Source organism: Orbicella faveolata, unplaced genomic scaffold (genome assembly GCF_042242905.1).
Source record: "Orbicella faveolata isolate gen_17 unplaced genomic scaffold, um_ofav_v1 contig_13, whole genome shotgun sequence".
NCBI lineage: Eukaryota > Metazoa > Cnidaria > Anthozoa > Scleractinia > Merulinidae > Orbicella > Orbicella faveolata.
This window is the reverse complement of record NW_028301540.1, coordinates 29,978,244-29,999,411: the sequence shown is the minus strand read 5'-3', so window position 1 is coordinate 29,999,411 and position 21,168 is coordinate 29,978,244. Positions and strand designations below refer to the sequence as shown.

Below are 21,168 nucleotides of genomic sequence, written 5' to 3'. Positions count from 1 at the left end.
TTATCATTAAAGAAAAGTAAATATTTGGCCAACTGTCAGAAGAGGAGCAAGGAAGCTTGAAATTGAGAGGGTGTGCTTCCATAAGGTAGGAAATAAACTGGATGGCTAAGGTATGCAGTGACGGAGAAGCTCTTATTTACAACGTACTATAAATTCCGAACGCTACTAACTGGATGGCGGTTGTTTCGGCCATCTCTTTGCGCAGATGGCGGAGATCGAGAATCGAGTATTTTTATAGCTACATAACCTATTTAGTTAGCAAGTCATAATTAACTGAACTCCTTCATTAATCATCGATCATAAATATACCGGGTAATTTTACGGGGGAATATGCGCAAAAATATCGATTATATAACTGAGTGCAAGCACTACTTATTTGGGGTTTTGCTGCGTCGTGTTCACTGACTCGGGTAAATTGTGTGAGCTTCATTTGTCAGTAAGCTTTATTAGGAAAAACAGCTGTTCGTCCACATCGATCGGTGAACACTCTGCCAGCCTCTGTCGTCTTCTCAGCTTCTCAGTGCATTCGTTGTGTATTCTGCAAATTTACTTATAAAGTAACCATTCCATTGACAGTTAATTTTTACTCGGCCTTTAGCAGTTTGATTAATGAGAGGAATTAAGAAAACTATACATAGATTGTTCTTGATTAAGCTCGCGTGGAGTTTGGTTGGCCACTAGTCAACGTTGATGGAGAAAAATATTCTAGAGCGCCAGTAGATGCAATCTTCTCTGAAAAAGATCTTCTCTCGATTAAATGGCCTATAAGCTTATGCATTTAAGGTCAATTGATCTCTTGAGGACAATGTTCAGGATTATTAAAGATCTAACCAAACTTAAGGGTCTGGCGAAGATCTTGTAGAACCAAGGTTCTACTAAGCCACAAGGATCAGATGTTGACAAGGAGTTGACAATGATGCTATAAAAACAAATACAGCAGTTTTCTCTGCAAACAGAATCTAAGGAAATTTAATGCTGTTGTTTTCTTTCTTGCATGTATTTTCACAGGTCATGTGATTACACCGGTGAGTAATGAAAGAGAATTTACAGCAAACATACCGGTGTTTCTTCAAGAATTGTTCACCAATATAATGCTTGTTCGTCAATTGAAAATACCCTGGAACATTTGACAATGGCATCAGCTCAAGAGAACTCCAGCAGCAGAGATCCAACAGATATCAATCATGTCTTGGAAAGCCTTGGAAGCCTAATTGGAGAGTTAGATTCCTGTGTCACAGAAGTTCAGGATGACCAGGTGATTAGTAATATTCTTGCCTAGAGCTGTGGGGAGCCTCATTTAGAGTTATTGTCTAGACCTCAAGCCTTAAGGTCAAATAAACTTAATTTTGTAGAAAATGTGGAAAATCTGTGTAACTTGTTAAGATTGAGCCATTCCAGAAAATATCCATAATCACCCACAGAAGGGATTGGAATTTCCTGGGGGGTGGGGGTTTCTCGAAAACCAAAACATTGAAAGAAAAGTGTCAAGCTTAATTGGAATTTCCAGAGGGTTGGGAGGGGGTCTTGCAAAAAATCCCTTCCATGGGAGAGGTATGGGTATTTTCTGGACCTACACATTGTACATGTACTGTTTTGGGAAATTGGTTCAGGATTTCAATTTTGCAAATCCTTTGCAAAAAGGTATTTACCAGTAAATAACCTTTTCCTTTTAAAAAATCAAACAAAAGCTTCAGCTAGATAACTTATTAGAAACTGCAATAAGTTTACTTGATGTTATATAGTTGAAGGTTCCAAGCAGCTATGGCCACTATGTATAATACAAATACTGTGTAAAAGAACAAAATAAATTCAGGCAACCCTCACTCATACTTCTCTGCCTTATTTTGATGTATTTTACTTTTTATTTTAGACCAATTCCAGTGGAGTGGAAAGTAATAAGCATTGTAAGTATATAATAATGATCTGCAATTGTTGCTTGAATAATATAGAAAATTATCTGGACTCATGATTTTTTTTAGCTGCGCGGCCATGGGTCGAGCACGGTTCATGTTCTACACGTTGTTTATTTTTATTGTTATTTTTAAAATTTTTTTTCATTTTGTCAGTGACCTGACCCAAACTTCTTCTCGACCACATTTTGAATCACGCAACCTGTTATGTTTATTTGTCAAAAGCTGTTGAAACATTAATTCACGGACAGTGTTACGGATATTATTTTCTTTATTGTGTGTAAAATATATTTTCTTTTGGCTTTATTGAAGCGTTGGATTTGAAGGGAATAATAAATGTGCTAAAAAAAGGTATTATGTCAGCCACGCATGCGCTGATGTTGCATCTTTCACGTTCACTGCATGACAAATAAGATCGTGTTTACTTTGCAAGTTTATTTCGCCAGGAGTGAGTCTTTTTAGTTTTCCAAGTATTTTTCGTATTTTTAGACAAGAGAAGTGAATTGTTGAGCAAGTTCAGAGATCGGAAGGAAAATTAAATATTTGCAAGTCAAGCAAAAAACATGTCAGAACATGCAAGGATTACGTCATTGGTAGGGAAATAACCACCGTACTAAAAATAGCCGTGGATAACGTAATTCTTGAATTATGTGACTTGTGTGACTTCTTTGCTAGCCCTTTACTCAAGGAAAAAAAACAATTAAATTTAATCGTGACTTTTAAGAAAGAGAGCTGTTGTTAATAGTGTTTGTATCTTCATGCCCATACATATCCCGAAGAAAGTTCCAGATTTAGACTATTACATCATCGGAGATTTTACAACGGCTGCAACTGGTGGTGCAATAATACAGTTTGTGTTGATCAAGTGATGTGGTGTCTACAGTAATCAATGAATCGTCAAGGACTGCTTTGGAATGTGCACTGCATTGCGACTGTAGAGCTAAGAAAACAGTTAAATTAAATTTTTAAAGTGCGGTTATAAGATCTAAAAGATCTTCTTGTTAAATATTGTTTCAGATGATATAAATCTTGAGACTCTACTAGCTGACACAGATGAGTTCGAGGATGATGAGCATCTGTATCTTATTCCTCGTCAGAGATCACCAGTTGAGAAATCAACACCTGGCTACTTCACTCACAAGCCTAGTGATGCTCTTAGTGAGGGTGCGGTGGGTGGTGCAAATGCTAAAACAATCAATTCATCTCGCCCTCTCCCCCTACAATCACAAAATGTGAATGCTGCCTCCTTGAGGACTGCAGAACAAGACTATGCCATTCCACCAAACAGGAGTGGTCATAAAGGAGCTTTCAAGGAGGTTGCCCTTAGTGTAGATCTACATGGAAGTTTCAAAAAGGTTGGTGAAGCATCTGCTGCAGCACAGAAAAATGTTTCACATACTCCAGCTGTCCACACCAAAGCAGAGCCTAATCATTATGTTGCACCCAGTGAACTTGGTTTTCAGAAGCATAGTCAAGGACATGTGAAGCCAGTTACTGGGACAAATGGCTTGCCAAACAGCAATCAGCCGCCGAAACAAGGAAAACATGTTACACAGGTAATTGAGCTCACTCAATGGGTGAATTCCCCGAGGTGGGGCACTCCTGGATATATAAGCTACTGTATATGGGTATGTGTTGCTGTGAAGGGTATGGTTTTCAGGTAGTTTAGCCTTGTGTGAGTTATAGAAACCAAACAGTTTTGGTGTACAATAGGGTATAATGTACCAGAAGAGAGGCCAGTTTTTAAGTAATTAAGTCTAAAATGGGGTTCTTTATATGGGGTTCTAAGATAGAAATGACTTTGTAAGATATTGGTTTAGTTAGTGAATGTTAGACTACGATTGTGATAAAGTTTTTGCATTGAAAATAGCTAGTCTGGGATAGGGTAGGGGTTTTTGGTGCCTACTCTAGAATAGAGTTGCAAAATCATTGTCTAGTATAGGGTAATGGTTTCAGTGTCCCAGCAGCACACCACCCCTGGGGTGAATTATTTTAACATTAATTCAAGACATTTATCAACATTTAATATTAATTCCGGGACATACTTGTACTGGTTACATTCAAGACAGTTATATAAAAGAAAAACATAATTTAGCGAGGAATATTGTTAAATATTGATCACTGATATGCTATTCGATTCTCAAAACTAACATCAAAAGTTAGTAAGGAGAATTAGTCATTTAATATTTCCCAGAAAATGATCATGGAACTGGAAGACTTAACAGATTGAAGCACCCGGGGGAGGGGGGAGGAGGGAAGGACTGTCATATAAAAAGGGCATATTGGGATACTCATCAGAAATTTTGAAAAGAACCCCTAAGAGGTGCCAAGAGCCTTCTTTGTGGGCGAGGCTTGAAATTTTTTTTGCTTGAGGTACCAATTCTAAAACAACACATAATTTCTTGTCATATTTTTTTTGGCTCAATGCTCAAAAAGGTACAGCAAAAGATCCCACTGAGGATCTTTCGAGGGTAATAGGTATCAAAACTGCCTTTTCAACCCCTGAAAGGTACGACAAGTACCCGCATCCTTTTTATGAATTGCAGCTAAATACAGGAATTGCACCACACTAAAATGTTCTCCAGTTAGCCTGAATATCACTTTGGTTAGCCTAAACAGCACTCCAGTTAGCCTACATACCACTTTGGTTAGCTTGAACAGCACTCCAGTTAGCCTGAGTAGTGTTTTGGTTAGCTTAAGTTAGCGCTGACTTGGAAATGGTTAGCTCTTTAATAAGGTGCAATTCCTGTCTTTAGCTGCATGTTTTTTATGTGGAAGCCCTTCCCCCCTCCCCACCCCGTAAGGAGAATTGATTTTTTAGTTAATGGTTTGATCATGGAACTGAAAGAGTTAACAGAATGAAGTTTTCCATCTCTTATTGGTTCTTGGTTGCTTCCTGAGTACTGTCCTTGTTTTGGTTTGTTCATCACATAGCTAACTACATAATGTATGTTTTTTCACTTGATGACAGGAAGTAACAGTGACAGTTTTCAATGAAGACAAAAAACCCATTGGATTAACAGTTTCATCCAACATGAAGGCCAGGGAAGCTTGCCTCAAGTTAGCACTGTTAGACAAGGTTGAAGCCGATGCCCACTGGGTGTTAACAGAATATCTGACAGACTTAGGGCTTGGTAGGTACAATGTATTGTTATTGAACTACAGGGAAATCCTATGTAAAAGTAATAGGGTTGCTCTGGAGAATTTCTGTAAAACCCTTCTTAAAGGTAACAGATATTGCTCACTAGAAGTATCACTACAGACTCCTGTACTGATATGTAACAATAGCCAGCCATCCACTGCACCATGTACATGTGAAAAGTGTGACAAGGGTGAAGGTTGCCTGTTAGTGCTATGGAGTCATTCCCCCCTCCTCCCTGGGCATTTTAATTCCTGAGAGTGACAGCTCCCAATTCTAGTTTTGGCACTTTACATGTAGATTAACTAGTCATGTGCTAGGAACAGCTGGTGTTTTGCTATCTCAGTTCTAGAGGTAATTGCCTTTGGTTGTTTTACTTTGTATTGTTCAAGAATAGATCCCTGTTTTAATTTCTTTTTTTTTTTAATTCTCTTTTTTGCAAGAACGTAATCTGGAGGATCATGAAAATCTCATGGCCATATTGAAAACATGGGCACCTGGCTCTAACAACAAGTTGTTATTTAGAAAGGACTCTAAAAAATACCACTTCTTCTCACGTACATCTGTAAGTAACTTCCATTGCTTGTTGACGTCAAATTCAACATAATATGCATGCATTATCAATATAATCTTAAATGTTAAATGAAAAGTCCAGAATATCATTTATAGTGGCATGAAATATATGTAGTTAAATTAGGCATTGTGCTCAAGACCTTGTATACTCGTCTGTGAAAACCCAAGGCAACAAATGCGGTAAGTTTCACAGGCCTCATTTTAACCCCTAGCATCAGCATTTAATACATAGCAAAGTTACCAGTTAAAATGAATTGTCTCTTGAATTATTTGCAGAACTATTTTCCAGCTCATTTGTTGGACTCTGAAAATTCTGACAAGGCAGTCACAGAGAAAGCTCAAAAGGCCAAGACAATCTTACAACAGGTACATGTAGCAGAGTGGTTATGTAACAGAGATAATCATATGATAATATAAATGAAGCAGTTGAACTAACTACATCTTGGTTGAATTGTCAGCATCTAGCACTACTATTAATAGTCTAGCAACTTAAAGTGGATTAAATCACAGTTTAAAGGTCATCCAATTTATGTCCAGAAACAGCCTGAATGGTGAGCCAGCCCCAGAGAACGAGCCCAGGCCTGAAATGTGTCTTCAGTGTTAAAACAGAGATGCTTAGTGTTTGGTTGAGCAATTAACAGCAATCAATGATATGTGACCCATTAAAGAAGAGATCAAAATAATGTGTGTAACTTTAGAATAGAATGGCTAGGAGGGAGAATCCATTTGAAATAACATGTCGTTTGAGTGCTAAATATATGGTGTGCTCTCATTCATTTTCATTTCTCTTTCCCTTCAGAAATTATTTAGCACCTGTACCAGAGTTCCTGAAATAGAAGGGACCTTACATTGCAAAGATTTTGGAAAGAAGTCGTGGAGTAAGAAATTCATTTTCTTAAGAGGATCAGGACTTTATTGTTCAAGTAAAGGGAAGTCAAAGGTACAAAGGTGTCGCTGTTTTAATCTACCTTCCAACTAGCCCTCTAAAATTCTTCCATTTTTTTGCTACTATCTAATAAATATAGTGGGAGGCACGATGGCCTCATGGTTAATGCTCTCAACTCTGGAGTGAGCGGCCCGGGTTTGAGCCCTGGCAGGTGACATTGTCTTGTGTTCTTAGGCAAGACACTTTACTCTCACAGTGCCTCTCTCCACCGATGTGTATAAATGGGTACCAGCGAATTTAATGCTGCGGGGTAACCCTGCAATGGACTAGCATCCCATCCAGGGGGGAGTAGAAATGCTCTTGGTTGCTACATGCTACTGAAACTGGGATAAGCTCTGGCCAGTTGAGCCACTTGGCTTGTATGCAGACTTATCTAATAAATAGTAATATATCATTAAAAACTGGATCACTGGATAGTGCAATTCGAGAGTCTTCATTGCCTTAGCCATCATGGGTTATGAGCCATTATACCATGGATACGAGATGATTATAGCCAATTTGGCGCTAAGCCCCTCGTTGGCTATCTACCATTTCATATCCAATGCGTGCTCATGGAATAATTGTTTAATTATTAAACCTTCAAAACTGAGGGCAATAACTATTTCTTCTCATGTATAAGTCACCAAATGTGTAAGGTTTAGTTCATATTTGTATTTCAGGGTGTTTTTGTATTTGATGACTTCTCCCAAGTTTATGTTACTTTTAGTATTGTGCACCAAGGCATTTATTTTGTCTACAAAGTCTCATCAAAAGCTAAGTAAACCCTTTTCAAACACAGTTGTCTGTAATTTCTTTTTTTTAGGCTTCTAAAGATTTGCAATGTTACGTACAGTTTGATGGAGCAAACCTTTACAACATTCTGAATCCTAAAAAGTCTCACAAAGCACCAACAGAATTCTGCTTCTGTATTGTGGTGAGAGTGAATTTTTTTTAGATCTATTTGTTTTAATTAGCTTTCCTTAAAATGCAATGATTCACTTTGCAATTTTCAGCAGTGGTCAGTCCTCATTGTCATTGTCTAATGGACGTACATTGTATCATTCAATGCAAGTTCTAACCTTCTCTTATTAAACTGGGCCAAATTTAACTTTTATCTCACAACCTGAAGATGTTGCAAAATGTGATGGTTGTGTGTGCATCTTATGTCAAAATAAAAAAATCTGGTAGAGTTTTGAGGTAGATACAGGATTAGACAGGGGTTTGAGATACGAGGCAGTTCCCTGTAGGGGTGGGGGGTGGCGGGGGGGGGGTCTGGGGGCATCTTCTCCCGGAAAGTGTTTAAAATTGAGGTCCTCAGAAATGGGATTTCTGGCATTCTTAAGGCAAGTCAGCGTGTTACAGTGCCTCATATATTTTAATTTAGGGAGTTTGACCGAACCCTCCGAATCCCCCAAGATCTGCCCCAGAGAATTTCGTTTCTGTTTGCAGTCTGTAGGCTAACTTGTGATACCTGGCAAAAGATATACTGACTAAATCTATGTGAATTACTTTCTCAATTTTCTGCACATTTCATTAACTGTAAATCTTCACACACGGCTCGTAAAAGTTACAAACATGAAACTCAACTGGTTACTCAAAATATTAAAACGTTGCAATAATTGTTATATCAATGGACTGTTCAATGTTTGTATTTTTCTGTCAGCCTTACAGAGCACGAGAACTCAAGGAGCTAAAATGTCTCTGTACAGATGATGAAAAGACATTGATGAGCTGGATAATGGCCGTTAGGCTTGCCAAGGTAATGTAATAAACACCCTGAGCATTTCAATTTTTTTAAATAAAATCTTGCAAAGTGGTCGACAAAACGTTGACGAGTCATCTGCTGCTAAGTCAGTCAAGGCCCGAGACCAATGGTAGCCAACTATAGTCACACACATAGACTATTAAAAATTTAGATTTCGCTCGAAATTTTTGCATTTCTACTAAGTAAAACTGCTTTGGCTGGCCTGTCTCACTATTTTTCGCGCTGTTTTCGAACAAACCGAATGCCAGGAACAGGCTACTAACATTTTGTTATTTGCAAATTGGTTTACATGTATGTCTTTAAATTAACCAATACCGTTTCAAGTCCAGATCTTGTGAGATTTAGTGAAGCATAGCTATTTAGCCTGTAGGCTAAGTGAAGTTTGCCTCGAGCCTTGTAAGAAACCCTAAGTTGATGCTGCAGCCCACAAGTACCGCAACGCAAGTAACCTAAACTTCAGTCAGTTTTTTTGTTGTAATTTTGCGAAGCAAGGATTCAGTTGTCAGTGTCAAGAAGACAGTTACTCAACATCAGACGTGCAAGTTTATTTGTTAACAAATTTAATTCAATTAACTCATTTGTTAACAAATTTAACTCAATGAACTTAAATGAGATAAGCAAGCCGCGAATCTATAAACCAAAACGTGATTTCCTTAAATGAACTTTCGCACCGTGTGTTTTACCAGTGTTTTCTAAGCATTTTCTGTGGACTGGAATAAGACCATGGCAACGACGCTAGCATACGTTAAAAAAATGCTTAAAGCGAATTTCTTTACTCTGTGTTTTTTTTTCAACTTTTAGAAAAGATAACTTGATATTTATGCATCACAAGAGACATGTTTTTTCCCGCTTACGAAGGAAAACCCCTCATGTGCAGCGCCTGGTTTCAACTTGCACAACTATTTACATTCCTAAATGACGAACTAATTTCTGAATGTTGTTAATGTTTTTATTCTTCTAAGAATTAAGAAGACATGAACTTGACACAGATTTTGTTGACCCCGTTAAAATTTATATCGATAAACTAACGTCTTATTTATTACGAGCAACTGACGGGTTGACAAGTTACCTAGGCTGGGCTGTTTGGTGAAACTTTAATTTTCGATCACACCAAAAATTGCCATAATATGTTTAGGAGTTTAAGAGTGACGTGTTCTCAAGTAACCTTGGTGAAACGCCCAGTTTATTTTCGATCACACTAAAAATGGCCATTTCATGTTTTTCGCAACCACTTCAAGTCATATGACTCTGTACTTATGACAATCCGTACTGCTCCGTAAGGATTTCTCACTTTTGTGAGCTTAGAATCGTCTAGACTACCCTCAATGTAGCCTGCGTGTTATGAGCGCGTTTTATAGATGTCACTTGCTGAGTGAGTTGTTCCGTGTTCGGAAAAACATGTCTGAAAGATGACTGAAAATAGTCTTCATCATTGAACGTACATGAACGTACGCACGAAAACTAAAAGTTCCTCGTTGACCTCAGAAACAATTCTTACAAATAAAATGTTCAATAATCCCCGGAATTCTTTATGTACATTGTGTACCTGACTTTGTGCAAGTTGTTTGAGCCATAAATCACAAAACTTACTGCTCTACCTAACCCTTCACTCTTGAACGAAAGGAAACTGCGATTTTTGGCGTGGTCTAGCTGTGGCTAAATGACCGGCAGCCGGTCAAGGTTTTCAAATCACTAAATGACCGGCAGTCTCATATTTTTCTCAGATTTAAGGAATCGAAAGAACCCATCCAATTCAAACTATCATATGCCGATTAAGAACTACCAAGTGATCCAGGAGAGCTGTATAGATCGCCAGTCTAACGCTTGGTTAACGCTCGGCTCAGAGAGCGAGACCATGGTTTGTGACACAGATTTTTTTGGGTCGACTGCCGGTCAAGGTTTTCAAATCACTAAATGACCGGCAGTCTCATATTTTTCTCAAATTTAAGGAATCGAAAGAACCCATCCAATTCAAACTTCGATTCCTTAAATTTGAGAAAACTATCGGACTGCCGAAAACCTTGACCGGCAGTCGACCCAAAAAAACTCGGAAGTGTCACAAACCATGGTCTCGCTCTCTGAGCCGAGCGTTAACCAAGCGTTAGACTTGCGATCTATACAGCTCTTCTGGATCGCTTGGCAGTTCTTAATCGACATATGGTAGTTTGAATTGGATGGGTTCTTTCGATTTCTTAAATTTGAGAAAAATATGAGACTGCCGGTCATTTAGTGATTTGAAAACCTTAACCGGCTGCCGGTCATTTATGCTGTTTAGACTTGAACGGTTTACCGAGGTATACCAGAGTTTACTTACCTAGGTAAACATTTTCCGTGTGTAAACGCCAACTGATACTTTGGCAAATGCCGCAAAAGACAAAAGAAATTTAACCGAGGTAAAAGTTGTAATTACCCTGTGATCAGGCATGGTTACAGTTGGTAACCAAGGTCAAGATGACAGATATATCCGCTTGTGGCGGTGTAATATTTCACTTGCGCGATTGTCGACAAAGCGTTTCTATTCCAGTTTTCACCAGGCGATCATGGCAGATAATGTGGAAAGATTGGATCGATCTTCTTACAGCGAACAATCCGTCACGTAAAAGAGAGCACTGTATTTTTCATTCTCAGTATTATTAACAACTTTCTCTAGACAAACTTCGATCCTATGTTGTGTAATTACTGTAGATATATTTTGCCACCAGGGAGGATGCTGCATATACAACGTATCCGTACATACTCTGGGTATGGTCAAGCAGCTGAATTTTCGCCGTAATATGGAATGAGGTCCTCGCCCATGAAAATGATGGCACCTCAATTTGCTCCTGTTCCACTGCGGTGGGATCCTCGTCCAAGTTCAATTTCCTGACGTTGATAATACAGCGCGCGCAAATGTTGAAAGATCAACTTGAGTTATTTGAGCCGGTTTAAACACTGGACGAATTTACCAAGGTTAAGTAACTTGACCTTATTAACTGTTTACCTTGGTAAAAGCTCAAATGTAAACACAGCATTAGCCACAGCGAGCTAAACTTTAATTTTCCCCAGGAAACGCTAAACTGTATATGTAACGAGTAAAAATAGAACTGTAACCAGGATAAGACATATTGGAATAAAAACGCTCTCTGGTTAAAAATATATTGAAAACATAAGCTTTCGGCTATCAGTCTATAGCCTTTCACAAAAAAATAATTTTGTGAAAGGCTATAGACTGATAGCCGAAAGCTTATGTTTTCAATATATTTTTAACCAGAGAGCGTTTTTATTCCAATATGTATATGTAACCTTATTTTGACTTTCTTAACCAGTCTTAAATGATCTGCAAACGAAATCTAGTCATTTCCTCAGCACTTGAGAGTAAAAGTCTGGACTACTGTTTTGTTCTTAAGCTAAAACGCAAAGAAAATAGTGAGAACAGATTTCCTGAAAAACATAACAACACAATGAAGTGGCAGTCGCTTGGCGCGAACGACCATGCCACCGCGCCTGCAGTTGTAGCCACAACTATGTCTGAAGCTCGAATGCTCGCGACTTTTCTAAAACAATGTTTTATACCTCAGTGCATTTCTCAGAGATTAACATACTCTTAAAATAAAATACAATTTAGACGTGACCAAGCGGCAAGTTGGCCTGCGGTGCCGGCCAAAGAAAGAAAGCCGAGAAGAACTGCTCACACAAAACAACGGAAATCATGAATGAACTACTTTTGTTCCCGTCTATTTTAAGCACGTGACGTTGACGTCTGCTTGTCGACTTCCTGTGTTATACAGGGTTCTTATAAGGCACTTGTACCGAGCTAATCCCGTACAGCATCCGCTTACAGTACAGTGGCGTTTCTGTGCAGAGCTGTTCGTGTTTCTGTTTTGAAACGGTGTGTGCAGGTACATCAGACGTTGGTAGAAGTCGAAAGGACCTTCGACAAAGGGTAGATAGCAAGTCATTTTTTGACTGTTTTGGTTTTTAAACAAATCTCGATTTTGTCGTCTCTTTACCAGATGTTTCGTAAAAAATAGTTAATCCACTGAATGCTGTATTGCAAATATGCTCTGAAGTTAATCATCAGTAGACGCTTTCTTGGCGAACATTTAGAATAACTTATGTCTCTAACTTCTCACAAAGTGTAGTATTGGAAACAAATTGTTCAATTCACCGCTGCAGCTTGTGTGACAAACAAAAAGCTGGAAAATCACTGGCAAATGTGCGAAAGCTTTAGATGGCGGGATTAATTAAGAGAGGTCTTCACAGACCTGTATAGAGTATTGGGAGCCGGTGGGAAAAACAGATTTCTTTAGGGTAATACACTCGAATCACAAAACCCGGCCGAGTTTAAAAGTTGTGTTCGAAAGGTTTGGCCGAAAAGAACAATGTAAAGAGTTGTCACGGTGAAAACTGACTTCCCTGGGAAATTATATTTCAGGGACAAATGGTGAAATTCCCTTCAGTTGCAGAGCGAAATTTTCAAGGCGCGTGTTCATGTAGTGTATTATTTGGTAGAGTGAATGAATTTTGGTTTGAACTAAAACAGACAGTAATAACGCCACTTGCATCTTACTGTACATAATTTTGTTTCTGAGATTATTAGAGGCAGCTTAAAATTCTTGAATTACCCAAAATAGTGCCTGCCATTTTGACCACAACAAGATGCAGAGTTCCTCTTTTACAAGGAATCAATCGAACGTGGCGTGCGTTCAATTTTCACTGTTGCAGATTCATGTAAATTTAGTCTATGGTTATTTTAAGTTAAGGTGTTCCTGTAATCAGTCAACCACAGCTTTAGTACTGAAACAGTGACACCTAGGTTAGATAACGATGACGCAAGTTTGGCGCATGACGTTTGCGCTGATTAGTCCCCTAATTAATTGTGTGACCCCTCAGGGTTTTCTACGTTTTCATTTTCGTGTTGAACAGAAATGCTACGTCGAAAGAACGCCAGCTAATAAGTAGAATTATTATATGGCTACAACGTAGCTCCGTGAGCGGTCGAGCGGGCAAGAAGAACCAAATCCTGCGTTGTGATTGGCCACAGCTTTAGTACTGAAACAGTGACACCTAGGTTAGATAACGATGACGCAAGTTTGGCGCATGACGTTTGCGCTGATTAGTCCCAGGCAAGATGGAGCTATCTTGCCCGCTCGGGCTGCCCGCCGTGTCCCGCAAGTAAAATTACCGCGAAAGCCATAACATAAATCCTGTATTGACCCAGCTTGCTCGGTCAAGATGGCTGAATATTGGCCTCGTTCATTTTTGCGTGTTTATGGACCTTAATTCCGTCTCGCAAAAAAAGAACTTGGCCAAGATCCAGCCATCTTCAGTTGATCGTTGACCTCACGCTTTCACTTGATCCCTAAATTTGAGAGTTATTTCTTGAACAGAGTTCTCCAAAGTTCTCATTTTGTGCAGACGTGATTAAGGCTAATCTTATTTCCAACATACCGCCTGAAACTTATGAAACTTGATATTTGTAACTGATCGAGTATTTCAGCCGTTATAGTTTTTTTTTTTTTGTCACCAAGACCAATGTAAAAATTTGCAGAAAAGGCTACTAGTTGGTCTCAGCCACCGATAGCATGCAGATGATTGGACGAGAAAAAAAAACGAAATTGGATTAAAGTTATTAAACTGAAAGGTATCCGTTGTAGCACATATCAATTGTGTTTTTCTTTTCAGTTCGGACCGCAGCTCCGACAGAATTACGACGATATGCTTCGGAAGTTTGCAAAGCTGACTAGGTATCGTGATCAGACTTCGGATAGCCAGGTAAGAATACGGTTTGCAATGGATATTGACTGAAGCTTTTCCTTTGAGGTCAAGGTATGGCTTCAGTTGAGCCCCGGCCAAACGATTGCAATATTTCAACGCAACATAGTGCAACATTGTGCGCGTTTGGCCACTCTGTTGCGACGTGTTGCGACATGGTGGCTCGAGTTTGGAAACAGTCAAATTTGAACGAACAACACCCAACGTGTCGCAACACGTCGCAACAGAGTGGCCAAACGTGCACAACATATTGCGCCCAACAATGTTGCAATATGTTGCGTTGCTCAACTGGGAAATAAACCAAGTTCACAATCCACCGAGCTGTATATTAAAAGTTACTTGCACATGCTGGAGAATATCTATCTGATCCCTGCTTTAGCATTAAAGCTATCGAAAGAATTCCGCTAAGAAGTCCCCCCCCCCCCCCCCCACCCCGCCGAGTATAAGCCTTCCCCAAAAAAATACCACCACCCCAGGAATATAAACCTACTAGTTTATTTGCAGTTGTCTTGATCACGGCTAGCGAATTCTGCTGTAGAGTTTGTTTTGCATTTTATGTCATTATGATGTGTTCTTATTATGTACACGGAAAATTCCGACAAAAAATGCTCTAACATTCGATCCGATGAAAGTTCTCTATAAACCTTCCCGCCCCCGAAAATAAGAGCCCCAGCCCTTGTGGACAAATATCATCGAGATTTACGGTTTTCTGATGCCAGGTTTGTAATTGATATGTGAGGTCGCCATTTGTTTTAACCCTATCCACTGTGCGTAGATAACCTCTGACAAATACACATTTTCGTTTACTTGATGGTCGCGTGAAAAGACGCCGCCGCCTTTAATGGTTCAGTAGCCGAGGCATGTTGAACATATCACTAGTCATGGCATCTAGTTGGAAACAGTTTTCAATTTGTCTCGGGACAGGCAAGAGGCGGTCGTTTTGGGTAGATGTTCTTTGAAATCCTGCAAGGCTTTTTCTTGCAAAGTGGAATACCTGTAGGAAATTTATTTTTATAATACATATTTAGTGTTTAATAACGAGTTTTCTCCGTTTATAGAAAGTTATTATTGTTTTTAGCGTTAGCGAATTCCAGTTCTCTCGCGGTAATAGTTTCCAAGTTGCATTTGAACGTTAAAAAACAACAGCCTGTGATGTTGTTACTCCAGCCAAGTTCATAATTAGCCGAACGAAATATATTTGATTGCTGGACGTTTCTCTTCATTCAAAATACTATGAACCAGCAAGTTATATTGCTTCTGTGTCGTGAGAAACACAAAGACTTTTCATGTCAAAAGCGCGCGTTTATGAAAAAGATCGTGACATAATGTTTGGAGTATTTCCGTTGATATTACCTCTGTGTTTACATGTATATTTAGTCTTGCCGTTAGTTATGAGGGGATCTTTGTAGCCTCTCGGTCGACTTGCATTAAAGATTATGTGTGTAGCAGTTCCATAAAACTCGTTACGGTCGTGGAGCAAGACAGCTGATTAAGTTATTGGTCAGAGGAGATTGAGTATTTCTTGACGGAATGTGGGTGGGGTGAAAAATAACTTTTCACTGAATGATCTTTCGCCTATTTCATGCCATTCAAGGTAATTATTTGAGGTTAATCAGATTAATTCCTTTGATTTGTTGCCATTTATAGTCTCATTCTCTTTTCAGTTGTTGTGTTTTTGCTCTTTTCCTCTTGAATGTAAACCACTAAGCAGAATTTTCTAATTCCTTTACAAGTTTGTCAGTCCATATTCTTGTTACTGTCGCGAATCCCCGCGAGGAATACGATCCGAGTCAAAGTAAAATGACAGATGGAAAGGAACACAATTTAATGGACATATTTCACATTTTATTTACTTTTGTTAAGTTCACTTAGTAGTTCTTGTTTCATGTTGAGAAATAATTACTGTAGTTCTTGATTCGTTTTGAGAAATAATTACTCATCAAAATTCAGGAGAACTGCTTTCCAGATCAGCAGCCCGGTAAATGCACGTGTGAAATTTGTTCAGAAGGGTCATGACAAATGAGTGAAGCATACATACAGTGTCAGGTCGTCAATAACTTGAATAACTTCGCATCACTATAGGTATCTTTAATGACTCCCTGAATGCCACATCTTATGTATAAGATTACGCGGTGAACTGTCTTCTAAAGCATTCAACAGCTTGAAGTCAATAGTCATCGTTGAGTTTCTCTCTCAATTTTTAGAACGTAACAAGCGAGATGGAGGAAGGAGAGATAAAAATAATCACTAGGGAAGGTCAAGTAGCCATGGATTTCAGTGGCGAAACAGGAAAAGTCATCACAGATATGAAAGAAATTCAACAACTTGCTAACACAAGAAACAAAGTGGTACGTCTCAAGATATTGATCCTCTTCAGTAACAGGGCTTTTGTTTTCGGTATTAAATGATTTTTGTTGTGCCGAGTCGGACAGACAGGTACAGCAGAATGATATCTTTAATGCAACATTTTCACTTCTTATTTTTGTGTTACACAGACACTGACTCGCCGCATTTCATCTCAGCACTTCGTCCCTACAGACACAGCTGTTTCAGGTACCACTCAGTTAATCAATTATGCCTTTTAGTTTTCGCTAGACATCAGATTTTGCAGTACACATCTATTCTATTGCCTATTTACTAACATACGTTATGAATTTAACATTATTTATGCTGGATAGGCCAGCAGAAATCCCGATTAGCTCAATTCATATTCATTTTTTGTGTTCTAGTGCCCTTTGTGTTTTTATTTTAATGGCCACCAGGCTTAACGCAATTGAATGAGAATTTTGAATACAACAAAATAACCTATGTGGCACCCTTGAAGACCCGGTGATATTTCATCGAGTCACCTAGTATGACGTGATCGTTGACCGAGACCAGTAGTTGAATCACCTCAAATTCATCAATACCATTTTGTATGTCACGTAATCATCAAAAGTAGCGTGACAGAACCGTGACTGTAGACTAATGCAGAGCATTCTTGTCACCCATTCCTTGTAGGACAGCAGTTTGTGAGCGAGCCATGGTACCACGGGCGAATTACAAGGGAACGCTCGCTCGAGTTACTAGTGGCTGCTGGAATAAAGGACGGGTAAGCTAGCTTATTTGACGGGTACATTCTAGTTATCTCTAGTTATGCAATGCTTTCGAGTGGTATCAGTACCATGAAATATCCCACGAGTAAAGGTAAAGGTAAACTTTATTGAGCCAGGGTGGCCCATTCAGCGACGAGGCTGATATCCAGAGGGGCCCTGGTCTAAAAATATCTAGTAATAAATAAAAATACAAGACATCGTAATAATTTAAAAATACAAAATAAAATTTAAAACAATACAAGATATAAATTTAAAAATGCAAGTAATAATTGAAAATATAGAGTATAAACGAGCATGCAATAATTTATAAAAATCTAGTTCCTATATGATTTAAAAATTGTAGGCGTCAATTGAAACTTTGAAAGAAGAAAGTGACTCGGCGTTTTGAATGGTACGAGGTAAGAGGTTAAAAAAAGCTGAGCCTGAATATCTAAAGGTTCGTTTTGCAAGGCTAAGTTTGGGTATGGGCAGGTACAAATCTGTTCTTCTGCGAGTATTGCAGTTATGCACGTTATAATTGTATGTTATTCTTATGCACAGGACCCTTTAGGCGAATGTGTGTATTCCAAGAAAATACAAGTGACAAGTGGGATATTCCATGGTTTGCCACTCGAAAGCGTTACATATCTATTTATAATATGCCAAAATAGGGGTTTCATTAAAATTTTCAGCATAGGGTAACTGATTTTCACAGGCGGGCAAAGCTCAAAAATTTGAACTTAACTTCTAATTTAAGAAAAAATTTTCCTGTAGATGGTCAAACCAGGTGGACAAAATCGTCCTCAATTTGCCTGGTGACCGGCTGTTAATGAAACCCCTGCCAAAGAAAATACCGTTGAGTGGCCAACGCAATCAGTACAGCGCACAATGGCAAGGTTTGGTGTTATACCGTCGAGTATACACCGGCCTTCCTGTATTCTGATTGGCTGTATTTCAATGGTATCGTCAGCTCGTAGAATCCATCTTGTTTCCACTGTGGCTGTTGCTGAAAGGATAGACCTCCGAAAACGACTTATCCCTCATATTTTTGGAAGTTTAACTGCCATGGCATCATGTGAAAACGCTCTACATATTTATGGTCATTTTTAAACATTTTAGAGGACTTTTCTTACTTACTAGATTGAACAGGATTTAACTACCTGAAAGAAAAACTCTCCGAAGAATACTAAACCCGAATGTAACGACCTAGATCGTAAAATTTGACGTATTCACTTTGCAGGCTGTTCCTTGTTCGTGAGAGTAGCAGCGTGGCAGGCGTGTTTGTGCTGACATTTTGTATGAATAGAAAAGTATATCACTGTCAACTAGTACAGGTGCGTGTCGAGGGTTTTCTTCTGTAATACAAACTATTCATTTCTCGAGCAGTAGCCCTTCTTTCTCAAGACTGTTTTATCGGCGAGCATAACCTGGCATCAAGCTACAATTTTGTCAGCGCTCACGAATTGTTGTTCTGAATGAAAAACTCAAGGGAACGCCGTGAAGAAAACTCAACGGTGGCCAGGGTTCGTCTGTTGGGGATCGACGTTGTGTTCTTCAAGTTTAGGTGGAAACTTCTTGCTCCCCAGTTTGGGAACCGAAGCAGTTGAATGATAAACAATCGTTTATAATGAATACAATTCAGAAGAGCGTTTTAAATTCATGTCAGCGAGTTTTAGTGACCACGATGGCGACGCCGAGGTCAACGTCGATTTAAAAAACGAATTTATATTTTACCAATGAATCTCGTGGTACTTCAAAGTCATTTACTTTGTTTATCACTGTCAAAACTATGACAGAACTAAATCTGGAACACAGCGATAAATTTGAAATTTAGTAATCGTAGAATTCAGGGAGTAATCGTGCTCGTAATTTCAAATCGGCCTCGCGCTTCGCGCTCGTCCGAATTTGAAATTACTCGCGCGATTACTCCCAGAATTGTACTCTACTGGATCCAATTACTATTACAAATCTTTTCAGTGGCGTTCCCGTTGCCGTTGCCGTCGGGATTTTCTTAAACTCCCTGCTATTTCCATGACTGAACAGGCTGTGGTCTATCTTTCTAAGAAACGAATGAAAAAGGAGTTAGAACAAGTTTTGTAGTAAACTAACTGTGTTTGGTTATTCTTTATATTTCAGGACATTGGTGAAGGAACCCGATTGTTTTTCAGCCTCGGCAAAGGACCAGCGTTTGAAACGTTGAATCAGCTCATTCATTTTTACCAACAGAAACCATTAAATGGCGTCTCTCTTGCCTTGAGAACACCTTGTCCCAAAAATAGGATAAACCGCTAACTTCAACAAGTCATGAGTGGTAGTCATGTTAAAGAAACAGCAACCGGCGATATCAGAGACGGTCTCTGAAGAGGATACCTTCGGAAAACACGATAATTGTCGTATATTTTACTCGATTAGTACTTTTAACATGGATAATGAATTTCACTTGTGACATAAAAGAGCTTAATTTTTTTTTTTTTAAAGGAGAGAATGTTTATGATTTATCCATAAAAATCGAAATGAAATTATGACTTTCACGTATCGTTTACATTCTGTAGCCTAGATAATTTTGATTAGCCTCTTTCTGTTAGTTTACCAACCCTCTTTCGCTTGATCCGTCGTGCGTGACGCGAAAGAAAACCGCGAGAGAAAAAATGGCCGCGCGAACTCCTGGGGGCGAGAAGCACGCGTCTTGCCCCTAGGATTGCACGCGGCCATGGCGGTTTGTGTACGGTCTCGCTCGACGGACTAAGCGAAAGAGGGATAACTCGTAGTCTAAACCACTCGCGCAGTTCTCGACATTTCAGACATTCATTGTTACTGTTTGTGATCAGCCAAACAATTAGACTAACTTAAACTTGTTAGAAAGATTTCCAGAACTACTTGGAAACTCATAGACCTTTGCTTAAACGGCGCCAGTATTTGAATAACAATACTATTACATCCTAAGCCTCACGTTCATGTGAAAAATCCTTTGTCTAGAAACATCAGTACGAGCCTACGGTGTACAAAGTACTGTTATTCAAATTCAGGCGACATTTATGCAAAGGGTCCATTGAGTAAACTTTGGAGGGCCACTTTAGAAATTGAATTTTTAATCGCAGGAAAAGAAGACTTGTAAATAGTTTTTATTAAGTGAGATCATGTATGTACAAGTGAACTAAAGCTATAACAATCTTGTAAATTAAATGATTACATGAGATAGGAGGTGGTAAGTGTGAAAAAATAAGGTTATATTATGAAAACATAAAATTGTGAGTTAAGGTTCCATTCACTAGTGCCACGTAATCTGAGGTGGAGAGATCTTATAAAGAAAAATATACAAAGAAATAAATAAAACAAGATGTCATTCAACTATTCACTGGTTTTCTACCAACGTACGATCCCGGGGGGGGGGGCGACTTCCATATAAGAAGGACGGGGGTGCGCGTCGGAAATCTTGAAAAGAACCCCCAAGAGATACCAAGATCCTGTTATGTGGGCGAGGCTTTAAATTTTTTTTTAGCCCTCAGAGGTATCGATTCTAAAACAATACATGATCTCCTGTTATTTTTTTTTTTTCGGCTCAATACCCTAAACGGTACCGCAAAAGCTTCGCTGTGGACGTTTTGAGGCTGAACAGCCTAACAGAGGTACCAAAATCTGGGATACGATCAGGTAGGTTTGTTTACGAAAGAAACATCCGGGATAGACAAACAAAAGCAAGCTCTAGGGAAAAAATTACAAAGCTGCGTTCAAATTCTGAACGAGTGTAATGCATCAGTCAATTCTAGCAGTGCTCATTCCCCCGGGCAATATTTTATTTCGTTACGCGTTTTTATCCTTCGTTATATTAAACCAAGTCCCGTTTAAACTCCATACAATGCCTTTTAGAGCGCTCAAATTCTCAATGGCCCAAAGTGTAACACAACACCGCGCAGTTTACGTGGTCACGTCCCGACTCGATACTCGTACATAAATCATTTAATAATACACATGAAAAAATTACTCGATTCTGATTGGCTAAGAGCAGTGCAGTTCAAGTGTAACACCAG

The 21,168-nt window shown here is 39.0% G+C and overlaps 1 protein-coding gene across 2 annotated transcripts; it reads left to right on the top strand.

The window, feature by feature from the left end:
- Positions 1-21: 21 nt before the first annotated feature.
- On the top strand, positions 22-20,491 carry LOC110054269 (growth factor receptor-bound protein 14-like). 2 transcript variants are annotated; one of them, XM_089285368.1, is made up of 16 exons: positions 22-85; positions 1,009-1,255; positions 1,871-1,904; positions 2,928-3,466; positions 4,882-5,044; positions 5,493-5,614; positions 5,899-5,988; positions 6,422-6,562; positions 7,371-7,481; positions 8,211-8,306; positions 13,977-14,066; positions 16,271-16,414; positions 16,562-16,619; positions 17,067-17,157; positions 18,381-18,474; positions 19,277-20,491. In XM_089285368.1, the coding sequence occupies exons 2-16, from the start codon at positions 1,133-1,135 to the stop codon at positions 19,430-19,432; spliced, it is 2,052 nt and encodes a 683-aa protein (XP_089141494.1). In that variant the 5' UTR covers positions 22-85; positions 1,009-1,132; the 3' UTR covers positions 19,433-20,491. The 2 variants fall into 2 exon arrangements, with proteins under 2 accessions (XP_089141494.1, XP_089141495.1); XM_089285369.1 differs by having other exon boundaries at positions 36-110.
- Positions 20,492-21,168: the final 677 nt, after the last annotated feature.

Bases quoted from the DNA above. Each gene is read 5' to 3' on its own strand.
- LOC110054269 (XM_089285368.1), top strand. From the start codon at position 1,133: ATGGCATCAGCTCAAGAGAACTCCAGCAGCAGAGATCCAACAGATATC. The intron at 1,256-1,870 runs GTGATTAGTAAT...TTTTTATTTTAG, and splicing joins CAGAAGTTCAGGATGACCAG to ACCAATTCCAGTGGAGTGGA. The intron at 5,989-6,421 runs GTACATGTAGCA...CTTTCCCTTCAG, and splicing joins CCAAGACAATCTTACAACAG to AAATTATTTAGCACCTGTAC.